The following is a 15,166-nucleotide window of genomic DNA, read 5'->3' as shown; positions in this document are numbered from 1 at the left end:
GTTTTAAACTGGGGATCCAGAATAGGAAGGTGGGGGGTAAATAGACTAACCTGGAGATGGTGAGAAAAGAATCGAAGGGGTTAAGGCATACATGGGAAGAGGAACAGAAGGCAGAAATAGCCGTGATTTCCCCCTATTGCTCCACATGATTTCCCCCTGTGAATACAACAGTTAAGGACTCAACTCTGTAGCCCTTGTTTAGATAAAATTCCCACTCAAATCAATGGGAGTCTGGCTTGAATAAGAACTATGGGATTGGGGTCTCCAAGTGTCAGAATATGGTTAGGTTATCATTTACCCTCAATGCAAAACTCCCATATGGGTTCTTATGTAGCCATAGCTGTGGAGGCTTATTTGGTCTGTCTCCGCCTGCCACACACACCACTCCAGGGTAGGGTCACTGTTTGGCGTGGACTAATTCTGACACTGTAGGGTTGTTTGGTTTTTTTTACTCCTTGTCAGGCTGTTGTTCCTGTTGCCCACCTGGATGCGTCAAGTGTGCCCAAGGATGTATCTGCAAAGGACAACCTTCCACCAAATGCAGCTGCTGCAAATAATGTAGGCAACTGCCCTTCCTGACAATGATCTGTATATTTGGTGACATGAAAATAACCTTATTGTGCTTTTTGTATATTTGTCCAAATACGGTTAGTATTTGCGATGTGAGCTTAAGCTACTTAAAGCAATAAAATTACATGTATATATGTACCTTAAAATCTCTTGCTGGTCACTTTATTCTTGGACAGCACGTCTCTCACCTATTGTACTCCTCCCCATCTTGCACACAAGTCCCCTGCAAAACAGCATAAAAGATGCAAAATAGCTTGTACATAAAACTCAATGGCCTGTATTTCCAGCTCTTTCAAAACAAATAACTGCTCCCCTCCTTAGTAGCAAGACACTTTAGATTTCTGTTAGGTATTAAAACCTACCATTCAAAGTGGGGTAATTTTCCTTCTTTTAAATGGCTTTTCTAGCACTGTTAAGGTCACATCCTGTAGCCCTTCCTCTGACAAAATTCCCCCACTGCCAAAGGCAAGCTCCTAATTACAAGTGCTCACTGCAACTCTATGTTAACTCCTGAGGCTTTAAAGGTTTACTTGGGTAAAACTCCCATTGCAGTCAATGAAAGTTGTGCATAGGGCAAATGCTGATAAAGGCATTCTTTATCAGCATTCTGATTATGTTACCTGTAAGAATCACTGTATTATCTTTTCCCTCCTGCTTGCTTTACTTTCCATGTAGACTAGTCCCAGTAGGACTTCGCCACACAAGCCCAGAGACAATCTGGAGGCTGCTAGGCATCCTGAACTCCTGCTTGCATCAGTGGCAAGCTGAAAGCACTTGAAGGATCAGGCCCTATGCAAAGCAATAATTGTGATAAAGTGGGATTCTGCTCAGAGTACAATATGTACCTGCAGAGGCTAGCATGTATACCTCTGTCCATTCTGAGTACCAGCTATCATGCTCCCTCATCACAGTCATCTATCACAAGCAGCGATATAGAGCTGAACTATTTGAGCCATAATGGGGTCCCAATGATCTTGTATAGGCAGCAGGTTTAAAACGAACAAAAGGAAGTATTTCTTCACACAACGCACAGTCAACCTGTGGAAGTCTTTGCCAGAGGACGTTGTGAAGGCCAAGACTGTAATAGGGTTCAAAAAAGAACTAGATAAGTTCATGGAGGATAGGTCCATCAATGGCTATTAGCCAGGAGGGGCAAGGATGGTGTCCCTAGCCTCTGTTTGCCAGAAGCTGGGAATGGGAGATGGGATGGATCACTTGATAATCACCTGTTCTGTTCATTCCCTCTGGGGCACCTGGCATTGGCCACTGTCGGAAGACAGTATACTGGGCTAGATGGACCTTTTGGTCTGACCCAGTCTGGCCGTTCTTAAGGTGTATTTCTCCCATATTCCCCAGTCACAACTCTCTACTTCTTGTGCTGTTCTGCCTTGTGTGAACACTTCTCATGGGTGGATGCACAGCCACCCACAGATAGAAGTAGGAGCACTCCAGCACATCCCATATATGTGACCTTACCCCTACCGGCCCAACTCACAATTGGGAAGTGGGCTGGAGTTGTGCGACTGCGCAGGAGCCATTTACTCTGTAATTGCAGAACTGTAACCCAGTGCTCATCTCCCCCCTCATCACATGATGCCACGGTCAGCCTGTGCCACGTGTCAGCAGTCTCATGTCCAGGGCTCCATAAACACCTCTATGTAGGTCAGTGCGAAAAGCACTCACTCAGTAGGATATGCCACTCCTCCACTATACTCAGTCTCATTTATTCTCTGGAGAACCTTTCTCTGATTCGTCTTATTTATCCTCACTCCAAGCTTTGTTGTTCCAGCCTCAGTGGATCTTGAGTTTTGCTATCTGCATGGATGTCTTCCAGCTGCAGGAGGTTCTCATTAGATACACTTGCTCTGCCCTGAGCTGGTATCCAACCAACAACCCAGCAGGCTCCTGTAGTCCAGCCTAGAGAAGAGGCATCTTCCTTGGAGTTTCAGAGTAGCAGCCGTGTTAGTCTGTATTCGCAAAAAGAAAAGGAGGACTTGTGGCACCTTCGAGACTAACCAATTTATTTGAGCATAGCTCATGCTCAAATAAATTGGTTAGTCTCGAAGGTGCCACAAGTCCTCCTTTTCTTCTTCCTTGGAGTGTTTCTCACAGTAAGGAAGAAGCAGGATTCAGTTGTGATGATTATAAAAGGGGTTGAGGTTGTTGAGGTTCCCGGACACAAACAGCTACTGTCGTTCTCTCTAGCTTCCAAGCTAAGTAACATCAGCTAGTGTCACCACACAGCGCCTCCCTAAATCTTGGACGGAGCTTGATTGCACACTAGCATGCCTGGGCGCCATAATTCACCACCAGGGAGGCAACACCGGCAGCTCTAGTGCAAACGGGACCCTGGTGTTTTCACCTCCCTGCCATGTCACCCTGTGGGAGCGGGAGATGCCATGACGGTGAACACCCCTGATCCCTGTTGCCACCAGCACTTTCCAACGGCGACCACCGTGTGCAAAGAGCCAAAGCAGAATGTGTGTGGCCACTCTGTGCTCCTCCTGGCCCCCCCTCCCCCCCAGCATGCAAGGCGCAGGGTTCAGGCCAGGGGGACAGGCCCCCAGAACATAGTCCTGTGGAGATGCTGGGCTGTGTTACAGCCCATAGGCAGGCCAGGTGAGGTGATCCCAAACGGACCCATTTCCTAGCACAGACACAGCTTCGGCCAGCACGAAATCAGGGGGGCTGAGAGCCACTGAACGCATTGTAAACCCTGCATAGGATTGAAACCACTTCAAGCCAGGGGGTGTGGCAGCCCCCCAGCACCTCTGTTCCCAGCGCCTGTGTGAGCCTTAGAGCTGGCCCTGATCGGTGGGTGCGATTGGAACAGCTGCCCCCCAGGCCCTCTAGTGCCATGGTCCTGATTAGGGAAACAAAATAACCATCACACTCAGGAAGAAAAGGAGGACTTGTGGCACCTTAGAGACTAACCAATTTATTAGAGCATAAGCTTTCCTGAGCTACAGCTCACTTCATCAGATGCATGCCCTGGAAACTGCAGCAGGCTTTATATACACACAGAGAATATGAAAAAATACCTCCTCCCACCCCATTGTCCTGCTGGTAATAGCTTATCTAAAGTGATCATCAGGTGGGCCATTTCCAGCACAAATCCAGGTTTTCTCACCCTCCACCCCCCCCCACACACAAATTCACTCTCCTGATACACGTCGCTCTCAGCGCCCTGGGCAATCGTACCATGCACCGCACTCGGGCAGGGGAGGGGGCCGGGGCCGGGGGTCGCACTCAGCGCCCTGGGGTCTATGAGGGAATCGCACCGTGCACCGCACTCGGGCAGGGGAGGGGGCCGGGGGTCGCCCTCAGCGCCCTGGGTGGGTCTATGCGGGAATCGCACCGTGCACCGCACTCGGGCAGGGGAAGGGGCATGGGGTTGCACTCAGCGCCCTGGGGTCTATGCAGGAATCGCACCGTGCACCGCCCTCGGGCAGGGGAAGGGGCCGGGGGTCGCACTCAGCGCCCTGGGTGGGTCTACGCTGGAATCGCACCGTGCACCGCACTCGGGCAGGGGAAGGGGCCGGGGGTTGCACTCAGCGCCCTGGGGTCTATGCAGAAATCGCACCGTGCACCGCCCTCGGGCAGGGGAGGAGGCCAGGGGTTGCACTCAGCGCCCTGGGTGGGTCTATGCGGGAATCGCACCGTGCGCCGCACTGCGGAGGCCTCCGCACTCAGCGCCGGGGCCTGCGCGGGGAACCGCGCCCTGCAATGCGCTCGGGGAGAGCAGGCTGCCACTCAGCGCCCTGGTCTGTGTATTGCACTCGGGGCGCAGGCGTTTCCACACCGCGCCCGGGTCTCTGCGGGGTTAGCACCGCGCAATGCGGGGGGGGGGGGGGTGTTTGCAGTTTGCACACGGCGCCCTGGTGTGTGCGGGGCTAGCATCGCGCAATGCAGGGGGGGGGGAGGGATGTTTACAGTTTGCACACGGCGCCCTGGTGCGTGCGGGGCTAGCATCGCGCAATGCGGGGGGGGGAGGGATGTGTCCAGTTTGCACACGGCGCCCTGGTGCGTGCGGGGCTAGCATCGCGCAATGCGGGGGGGGGGGGAGGGATGTGTCCAGTTTGCACACGGCGCCCTGGTGTGTGCGGGGCTAGCATCGCGCAATGCGGGGGGGGGGAGGGATGTGTCCAGTTTGCACACGGCGCCCTGGTGTGTGCGGGGCTAGCATCGCGCAATGCGGGGGGGGGGAGGGATGTGTCCAGTTTGCACACGGCGCCCTGGTGTGTGCGGGGCTAGCATCGCGCAATGCGGGGGGGGGAGGGATGTGTCCAGTTTGCACACGGCGCCCTGGTGTGTGCGGGGCTAGCATCGCGCAATGCAGGGGGGGGGAGGGATGTGTCCAGTTTGCACACGGCGCCCTGGTGTGTGCGGGGCTAGCACCGCGCAATGCGCTCCGGGAGGCTTTGCACGCAGCTCTGTGCGGGGGCACCCCCGAGCCCTGTGCGATGCGCTCGGCACGGCCGGGTTTGCACGCAGCGCTGTGCGGTGATAGGAGCCGCCAGCAGTCCCCAGCTCCGCTCGCTGCTTCGGGGCCCGTGTGCAGGGCTGGCGGGGGCGGTGGTTTTGCGCCCGCTCCCACGCCTCGGCCGGGATAAATAGGAGGCGGCGGGCAGCTCCCCTCCACACCTCGCCTCGCCTCCTCCGTGTGACTGAGCCGCGCCCGTGAGCCATGGATCCCCAGGACTGTCTTTGTGCTACCGGTGAGTGACTCCTCCCGCTGCGGAGACGCACAGACCCTGCTCCAAGCTGCTGGGCGGGTTATGGGGCTCCGCTTCCCCCTCGCTGGGAAACAGCCACGCTCCTTGCAGGGGAAGGGGAAGGATCAGGATCGACGCACCCGGGAGCGGCTCTGGCCTCTCCCTTCGGGGCCGCTGTGAAATCTCTGCGACTGGCTCCTGCAAACCAAACTCCCTGGTTCAAATGTCACTTGCTTTTACCTTCGCGCCCCGGGCTGGCTTGTAAAGATCCTTTTCCAGCGGGGGGGGGGTCCATTTGTAGGCTACTTTCCAATATATCCCCATGGAGCGGGGAAAAGATTTTGCAGTGAATTTTTGTCAGATCCAGGTAACAAGACCGATTCAAACCAAGGGATAACCTAGGGGTAATTCGTACTTAGCAGGGCAATGGGAAGCAATTGACTGAGATGAAACCTGTTGATCGGGGGTAATCAATTATTTGTTGTCAAGGTCCAGACTCAGGAGAAAAGAATATAATAATAACAAGTTAATAAGACTCTTTGTGGTGTGTTAAACACCTGGGGGTTTGGTCCATGGTCTGTCTATTGACTTTCCCTGTTGTTGAGGTTTTTTTTTTCATGTGGGTGATAAAATTCTCCCCTTGCCCCCCGATTGTCCTCTTAATTTTAGTCCAGCTGTGATGCTCATTCCCCCCCCCCCCCCCTTTATCTACCAGGTGGCTCCTGTACCTGTGCTGACTCCTGCAAATGCAAGAATTGCAGGTGCACCTCTTGCAAAAAGAGTGAGTATTTCTCTCCCCCTCCCCCCCTTTAAAAATGTTTTGTCAACCAAGCAGTTGCCTGCCTTGCTGAGACTGAGATGAATGAGGGTTTTGTGACTGGCTTCCATGGCAGCAGTATGGAGGCTGGAATATAGAAGCTAGAATTTCTGGCCTTGATCTAGCAAAACAATTAAGCCTGTGCTCAACTTTTAGTCTGTGGGAGTGGGCTGTGCTTTATGGGCCTGCTGCAAAGCCCATCAAAGGGAAAATGAGTCTTGCCTTTCATTTCAGTGGGATCTTGGGATCAGGCTGCAAGTACTTTGCTGACAGGGAATGGTCTTAAGCATATGCTTTAAGATAAGCAGGTGCTTTGCTGAAGCAGGGCATCTGTTGTTAAACTGTATACTTATTTTTGAAGTGTGGGCCTGAAAGGTGGAATCCGTGTCCTTTCCATAAGTATAATTTGTAAAAACTTCTCTACTTTCCAATGCCAACTAGTTGTTTTTTTCATATGCTGAGTGTTCTTAACAAAACTGTTGGGTCAGAGCAAGGATGCTGACCTATATTAAGGTGAGAAATGACCCAGGATTGTCCAGTCTTGACTTTTATGTGGCCTTTGTGAGGAATATGTATTAACAATACAACTGAGATGTTTTAATATTTTATAAAGTATAGTTCACAGCATGGTTTTGCTCCTTGTCTTGTCCATGTTGAACTTCCTTAAATTCTTACAGGGGAGGGTTGTTGGTGTGTGTTTGGTTTGTTTTTCGTCTGGCATCTCCAATAATCTTGTCTTGATTTTTGTCAACAGGTTGTTGCTCCTGTTGCCCAGCTGGATGCAATAATTGTGCCAAGGGCTGTGTCTGCAAAGATCCAGCAACCAGTAAATGCAGCTGCTGTTCTTAAAATGGCTATTTTCTGTTCTCCTGTAAATATTCTGTATGAAGGGAGAAACCTAATTTTGTTTGTAATGTAGCAATGACTATTTTGTACCTTTTCATAGAAATGTTGATTTGAGGTTGAATGAAAATAAAGGCCATGATTGGAGAAATGTAATGCTGGACTTACTCAGCATGTTCATTCAATTCAGTGATTTCCAGCTTGCAAGACTAAACCCCCTGTTCAGAGTTTAGTTCTTGCACAGGGCGTTAGCAGCACATCTCATGGGAGCATTAACAAGAACCCAGAGAATGCAGCTCATGCATGAAGCTTTAGCATGGGCTTGGCTTTGCTTTTGCCAGCAGAACTTCAGGCAAAAGGAGAAATGTTTTCAAACACAGTATTTCTGTAGTGGTGGCTCTGAAAGTTGTTTTTGTCCCTTGGTAGCAAGGAGAAGCAGCCTAGGAATCGCTGTGCCTAGAACACAGGGCCTAGTTCTGCAAGATGCTGACCCTCAATCCATTGTGCCAATTCAGATGCAAGCCCAATGCAGAGGGGTGAAGTCTAAACTGACGTAACATCCCTTCATCCTGATTTCTTAACACACATATTACATCAACTTGGGGCCTGTCTACACCGCCACTTCCAAATGCATTTATAACCAGCTAGTGACAGGGCTGGCTCAGAACATCTTTTGTGTCTATATGACATGGTTAGTAGCTGCAGCAGCTTACTCTATCCCCCAGGCTGGGAACATGGCGGTCTTCCTGTAACCAGCCCACAATGCTTTACGGTCTAGATAGGCTCCCCAACTCTGCAGGGATAACTGATCTGGCTAGCCTTCCAGCTCACTGCAGTAGGCCAGGATCTTCCAGACTAGGTTGCTGTAGGTGTTGCTCTGTATATATGGCCTGTAGGCACTCTACTCACATGAAGCCCTGTAGGCAAGCTGCTCAGAATGCAACAATACAAATACAACCAGCCACAAGGGTAGACATGGACATACAAAGGTTAAGGGGAAATAGCTGACTTAGCTACAGTCTCACTAATTAAAAACCAGGGGCTCATTAGAGTTTGTACACCTTTAATTGTGTTGGAAGGAAGAGGGGCTTAATAGCCCCTCGGTTATCATATTAGGACTTGTTGGCTTCTTGGTTGCTTGTCTGGGGGTTGCCGGGGTACCCATTTGTTAGCAGTGGGACTCAAAATGACACAGCAAGTAGTTACTATAGCCAGAGGAAAAGCCATTCCTGGGGCTGTTTTTTTTACTGACAGGTGGCAGAAATGACTGAGAATGAGAGGGGAGCTAGCTGAGAAAGAGTGACCATGTGCACCTGCAAGGAATTGGAGGAGGGAGCAGGGCAGCACAAGGATATGAGCTTTCAGGATGGCAGACTGGGGAATTAAGAAATCTAGTGAGGAGGCTGCACTGGGTGGAAGGATTAAAATCTACCACTTTAGAAAACGACCAGCTAAAGAGTGTGCAGTGCTCAGATGCTCCAGTAATGGGGGTCATAAAAGTACCCAAGATAAATAGAGCATGAGCCATGATGTGGCAGCAAAGAAGGCCCATGTCATTTTGGATCCCACATGTGGAGGGAGGCCATGGCCTCCTTGCCCCCTTCTGGGGCACTAGGAGTCTCTTAGGAATCCACGTTGTTTATTGTTGCTTGTATGCTCCCTTCTAAACTGCTAGATTTTAATACGTCTTCCCATTGCATCTGGCCAGAATCCATCTCCTAATTCTTGCTGCTCAGCAATTCCATAGCCTGGCTGGGCAAGCAAAGTGAGGTCTAACACTCAACTCTGGCATTACTAGTCTATTTATCCTCATAAAATCCCTGTGAGGATGGGACTGTGCTATTATCCCTACTGTATAGATGGGAAACTGAGGCGCAGAGAGACTATGTGACTAAGGCCTTTTCTACACAAAAAAAATTAAGTCAACCTAAGTTAGGTCAATGTACAGCTACCACAGTAATTACTGTAGTGGTTCATGTCCACACGATGCCCCCCACGTCGGTGGTACATGTCCTCCCCAGGAGCACTTCCACCAACTTAACTGTGTGAAGTATTGTGGGACACTGGAGCCCCTGGCCCAGGGATGTGTGGGTCAGGCTGTCAGCCCTAGGTTGGCTGGGCTCCCGCTGTGAGCTCCGTGCAGGGCTGGCAGCCAACAGGCAATGTAAGTAACACAGTATCTCCATAGACATGGCGTCACCCTAACGACATCGACCTAAGCACTACGCCTCTCATGGAGGGGGCGTTATTAGGTCAGTGTAGCGGGCAACGGACATCAGCGGGAACAACGCTGTAGTGTAGACACTGATAAGAGTTAGGTTGACATAAGATGCCTTACGTCCGCCTAACCGTAGTTTAGACCAAGCCTAAGGAAATCTGTGGCAGAGCAGAAAACTAGACCTAGATCTCCCAAGTGGCACCCTTAACCACTGCATCATCCTTCCTCTCAAAGGCGAGCTTCTGGCTAACATGCTGCTAGCTTCTAGCTAACATTATCAGCCCTTGGGCTCTTTCAAGATTACAGCCTCCCTGGTGCTCCCTCTGGGTGAGTATGCTAGATATGAGCTGGCAGTGCAGTAAGGCACGAATGCAATACTGGGCTGTGTGTCACCGGACAGGGAGAAGATAGCTCCCTACCTCACAGCATGTGGAGTATTGTGTTCAGGCCAGAGCCCCTCGGTACTGGAAAGATAGTAAAGAATTGGAGGGAGCTCTGAGAAGAGAAACAAAATTAATCAGGAGGCTGGAGGGGGTCTGGTTTCTGAGGAAAGACTGGAAATGTGGTTCAATACTTAGAACTGGGCTAAGGAAGGATGGCTAAAGTGGGGTGGGTGGGCATGAGGAAATGCTGCTCGTATCTGAAGGGTGTAAACCCCAAGGAAGGAAAGGGATTATTGAGCACAGTACACAGGGAGCACCCAGAGGGTGATAGGAGGAAATTAAGAAGGAACGTTCAGGCTGAATATCAGTCCGTGGGAGCTGGAGATACTCAGTGCCCTGGAACATTAGCCCAAGGTGTTGCAGGATTGGTGCCCCAAAACGGCAACACCCACTATCCGGGCACTTTTTGAAAATGTTTTATATTTGATCTGTCAGTTGTGGCTTTTCCTTCATCATCCCGGGCAACCACGAGTAGAGTTACCACCTTTGAAATGCAAAAATCCAGCAGTTCCGCCACCCCCACAAAACAAGCCCCAGGCAACCCCAACCACAAGGTAACTCCAGAATCTCCCTCCCCCTTCAACAGCCACTTATTGTATCTAGAGAGCTAACACATATGGATAAGATTGATGACATCGTTTTCTTAAACTGCAGAAGTGGAAGCACGGTAGCATCTTTAGCTGGACACAGAAACTTTTAACATCAGGTATCCCAGTATATTGTAATAATAATGCAAATCTTTAGACCCAGGTAAAAAAACCCCAGCAGATTAAATTATTTTTCTGCCAGCTGGCAATGCCATAAAAGAACTGGCCAGACCAGTCAAATACTGGCCCTACCAGGTGGTGACCCTAATCACGAGGGACTCAGTAATACAACTGTAAGGGTCTGGTTTCCTGTTCATCTGTCAGGATGCTGACAAAGGATGTAATTGGCTGGAGCAATTTATTTTCAGGTAATACAAGACTCTCATTTTAATCCAGAAAGTCCATTCATTGGGATGGCTCCCAAGGAGTTCATTTTTCCCCAGTATCTGTGGATATTTGAAGCTTTGTGGCTGCCTTTTCTGAAGCTTAGTGCTGGTCTTACTGGGACCCAGCTGTTACAAGGCTTGTGACAGGAAATTGACCTCTTTGGGAGATCTTACTCTGTTACAAAGTTTATGTATCATTGTGAGCCAGGGACTGGATGTAATTCCATGGGGGAGGGTGACCACAGCTCCTGCAGGAACCAAGAATGGGGGGCAATTAGGCAAATTCACTGAGGGTGTAACACCTCCAGAGAGGCGACCCCAGTGGAGACAGTCGACTATAGCAGTTCAAACTGGATTCTCCACAGACAAATAGACAACAAAAGGACTTCTGGATGAAAAGCCTGACTTTGAACTGACTCAGGGCCTTCTTTGCATTCAGTGTTGTAGCCATGTTGGTCCCAGGATATTAGAGAGACAAGGTGGATGAGGTATTATCTTTTACTGGACCAACTTCTGTCAGTGAGAGAGAGAAGCTTTTGAACTTACTCAGAGCTCTTCTTCAGGTCTGAGAAAGAAACTCAAAGCGTCACTGTTGAATACAAGATTTGAATAGATTGGTTAGCATAAGTGAACACCCATTGAACGGTCCCTTGAAATATATGTTAACTGCCTGTGCTAAACCATCTGTTCAAACCTTGTGACACTTTGAGTTAGTTTTCCAGACCTGAAGAAGAGCTCTGTGTAAACTTGAAAGCTTGTCTTTCGCTGACAGAAGTTGGTCCAATAAAAGATAATACCTCACCCACCTCATCAGGGCCTTCTTTCTCATCCAGCCAACAGCAGGATCTTCTGTCAAAGGAAGCCCCAATCCTCCCTAGCAGGGACTTGCACGGCTTTGGCCGACTGAGACCCCATCAGACTGAAGGAGGACTTCTGGTAAGTGTGAGGAGCACAGCTGGTGCCCAGCCTAGTTGCTAGGCAACCCAGCAAACTCAGCTGGGCCCAATGAGCCTTTCACAAATGGCTGTGCTGCCTGACTGGTCAGGTGAGCCAGCAGCCTGCTACCTGAGCCCAGCAGTGTAGTGACTGCTCATTGTGTACCATACCTATAGCTGAACTTGCCCTGCTCTAGCTCTTCACTCCCGGGTGCTTCCTGCCTCTGACTCTTCGCTTGGTTCTTTGACTCTGGCTTTACTGTACGATCAGTACCTGGATCTACACTTGCCATTGGTCTGAGCTGCTGCCACAATCACGAGGCTAGGCCCTGCTCCACCTGGGAGGTAGGCTTCCAATGCTCCAGTCACTTGTAGCAAGCGTATGTGTACGGGAACTTGTATCGGTTTTTATGGTTTCCTTGTAGTGCTTAAAAATTAATCTATTTGCCTAGAAAGAGCTGTGTGGTAACATATAACTGCTAGAAATTAGAGTTGCTCATCATCTTTGGAGGCTGCAAAATGCAGACTCTGGGCAGCCTGGCTTGCTGGGGATATCATAGGGTAGGCAGGGAACTGTACAGCCTGGAAAAATCCTGGTCCGGAGAGAGTGAGATACGGGCCTCCACGGGGGGCCTAGAGTAGGTGCCCTGGAGAGGGTACAGAGGAGGAATGCAGGTGCAGTTGCTCTGAATGGTGACAAGGCTCACTGAGGGTAACAGAGCTGGAGGAAACCCACTGAGACTCGGCTGTTTTGATAAAGGAACTGCTGTTGCCATAATGCAATATTTCTTTACCCTAGGCCTATTCAGAGTGCCTTAAATGCATGCCCTTAATTGTAATCACTCTGTGGGTAATACAGTAAACACAGGGTTACAGCCTGTCCTCATCTATACCCCAGCGATCCCATTGAAGTCTGTCCAATCATCCGCATCCAACTCCATGGTACATAGGTGCTTCTGCCATACAAACACTGGGGGATGCAGGGGCATTGCATGGATGTAACAGAAGCTAGATTTTCTTTGTTTCTAAAGGGCTTTGCTAAAACTGAGTTAATATTTCTGCATGTGACCAGGTCCTGCTTGAAGCTACTGCATCTGGTGGCTCTCCCTGCACGATATGAGGTGTCAACATTGGCGTGCCCTGCTGTAACAGATTCCCACTCATATGCCACAGAGACCTGTCATAATCCAGCATCTTTCTAATGGCAGTGCCAGGCTAGATCATCCCCTCACTTCCCAGAGCAGAGGGATACAGTTCCCCTTTCCACCCCTCCTGAACGACTTCTGGCTGCCTCCCTTCCTGCCTCCAACTGCTGTACCACTGAGGTAGAAGAATTTCCTCAGTGGTTCTCCCACTCTCTGGGGTTTTCTTTGCCTTTCCGTGCAGGCTCTTTTTGCCCCAGCAACAGACCTGTTTGTGGGGTCCCCTGAGAATAAACAGGGAAAACTGAAGATGGGGTGGTGGCTCGGGGAGAGCTTGGTCTCACCTCATGCTGCCTGAGTTGGTGGGAGTGTTGGATCATATTAAAGAAGTTCTGTATTAAAATCACAAATGAGTTTGTTTCCCCATAGTTTAAATTCCAGGGTATTACTAATTAAGAGGTCTCTTGGTTTTTGGTACTGTTTCTCTCCCTCTATGTGTGAAACTTGCAAGCTGCTAATTGTGTTAGTACATTCTAAGACAGAGTCTGTTCTCAAAGCAATTCTTTGTAACAACAACTACTCACACAGGGAGAGACTCAAAGCAATACTCTGTAACAACAGAAACAGCACCCAGAGACTCCCAGCCCTTTTGTTGTATTCATCTTGCTTTGTTAACAATTGTGATTAAAATAGAGATAGAGGATGTATGAGGATGGATGCTCGGTGTGGATAATAACTGAATGATCAGGGAGGTGCCAGCCTAAGAATCCAGTGTCCATCGGCTGAAGAAGGCATCAAGTGGAAATAAACAGAGGACCCCCAGAGGGCAGACTGGAATCCACCCAACAGCCTCAAGAATGGGAGAACCAAAGAACAAGATAACATCTGGCAGCACGGAGCCGTCAGGAATGTGCCATCTGCTGATTGATTCTCCAACAGCATGATGAAGCAATTCCCATAGACTGGCATAGGAAGAAATTCCTATAAAAATGGACTCTAGAAAGTGAGAACTTTGGGGTCTGATTCTGCAAACCAACTTCCAGGAGCATCACATGAGCATCTGACAAGGCCCTGCTCCCTCCTCATGTCCAGGCCACCTGGCCAGTGGCTTGACATGAGCAACTCTAAGGCTGGTAACTATGATAACAACCTTGCAGAACGTGTGTGTGTATGAATGAATGAATGGAATGTTATAGCTATAACTAACTGCTTACTATGATTCTTTCTATATGTATTCACAATAAATGTGGCATTTTGCCTTTTCCTCTTTAATAAGATCCTGCTGGTTTTTATTTTATTGGTATAACAGGAGGGGAGCCTAAAAGAAGGAAATGGGGGAGGAGGATAAAGCTGCGGTTGACAGCTGATCATCAATGTTCAGAATGACTCCTCCAAGACCTGCAGCGCCCCCTGTGCTCATGCAGTCTGACCTAGTGTGTAACACAGGCCATAGAACTGCCCCAAAATAATTCCCTTTGAACCAGAGCCTATTTCTCCTCCAAAAATCCAATCTTGATTTTAAAAAGCTATTAGCAATGGTGAAGCCGCCCGGACCCCTAGGAACGAATTGTTCCAATGGTGGCTAACTCCTGCTCTGACAAACGTGTCTTCTTTCCAATCTGAATGTGTCTCGCTTCAGCTTCCAGCCACTGGCTCCTGTTAGCCCTCTGTCTGGGGGGGAAGTGGGGGGGTTTCAGCCATGTTCCTGGGGCTCCCTTCCGGGGAGACCTATTACAATCCCGCACCGGCTGCCATGACTGTGATCAACTCCATATATCTTAAGGAACAGGTTTCAGAGTAGCAGCCGTGTTAGTCTGTATTCGCAAAAAGAACAGGAGGACTTGTGGCACCTTAGAGACTAACCAATTTATTTGAGCATGAACTCAATCCGATGAAGTGAAAGTTCATGCTCGCGAAAGCTCATGCTCAAATAAATTGGTTAATCTCTAAGGTGCCACAAGTCCTCCTGTTCTTCTTAAGGGAACAGAGGCCCTAACTGGTAAAGGATGAGGCCAAACCGGCTTTTAAGGGACTGCTCTTCTCTCGCTCTGCCCCCCACCCCCCCAAAGTGTCCCAGACCAGGGCACGTCCCTGCTCTAAGGCTTCCCAGAAGAGGCTACTCTCCCGCTGGCAGAGCTTCTGCCATCAGCACCCTTCAAACACCCGCCCCTGGGCCGCCAGGCCAGTGACTGTGTCCCAGGGGGCGCAATGCCCCGCTGTGCCCGGGTGGCTCCGGGGGGGCGTGGGGCAGGGCGCTGTCCCAGCTCCCCGCAGCCCGGCCTGGGGACTCTCCCCGCACGCGCCTGGCAGCGCACGGGCCCGGGAGCCCCTGAGTCCCGCTGGGCGGCCGAGCCCCGCCTTTGCGCACGGGACGGAGACCCGCTGCTGGGGCTCGGGGCCCAGCTTCCGCCCCCCGGGCAGGGTGGGGAGGGGAGCGATCGCGGCTCCTTCTTCCGTGCCCTGGCTGGGACAGGCTGAGCCTGAAAGGAGAAGCCCTGCCTGGGGGTGCA

At 50.3% G+C, this 15,166-nt stretch overlaps 1 protein-coding gene across 1 annotated transcript; it reads left to right on the top strand.

The window, feature by feature from the left end:
• The first annotated feature begins 5,062 nt into the window (after positions 1-5,062).
• On the top strand, positions 5,063-7,101 carry LOC311529189 (metallothionein). The gene is made up of 3 exons (XM_084644960.1): positions 5,063-5,288; positions 6,001-6,066; positions 6,857-7,101. The coding sequence occupies exons 1-3, from the start codon at positions 5,258-5,260 to the stop codon at positions 6,949-6,951; spliced, it is 192 nt and encodes a 63-aa protein (XP_084501086.1). The 5' UTR covers positions 5,063-5,257; the 3' UTR covers positions 6,952-7,101.
• The last annotated feature ends 8,065 nt before the right edge of the window (positions 7,102-15,166 follow it).

This window comes from Lepidochelys olivacea (genome assembly GCF_965140295.1).
Source record: "Lepidochelys olivacea isolate rLepOli2 genome assembly, chromosome: 12".
NCBI classification, from domain to species: domain Eukaryota; kingdom Metazoa; phylum Chordata; order Testudines; family Cheloniidae; genus Lepidochelys; species Lepidochelys olivacea.
The sequence above is the reverse complement of the archived record's forward strand: the minus strand, read 5'-3'. Positions and strand labels throughout refer to the sequence as shown.

What these genes read in the sequence shown, in the direction of transcription:
- LOC311529189 (XM_084644960.1), top strand. Translation starts at nt 5,258, where the DNA reads ATGGATCCCCAGGACTGTCTTTGTGCTACCG. An exon ending in GGACTGTCTTTGTGCTACCG is followed by an intron (nt 5,289 to 6,000) that starts GTGAGTGACTCC and finishes TTTATCTACCAG; the next exon opens with GTGGCTCCTGTACCTGTGCT. An exon ending in GTGCACCTCTTGCAAAAAGA is followed by an intron (nt 6,067 to 6,856) that starts GTGAGTATTTCT and finishes TTTTGTCAACAG; the next exon opens with GTTGTTGCTCCTGTTGCCCA.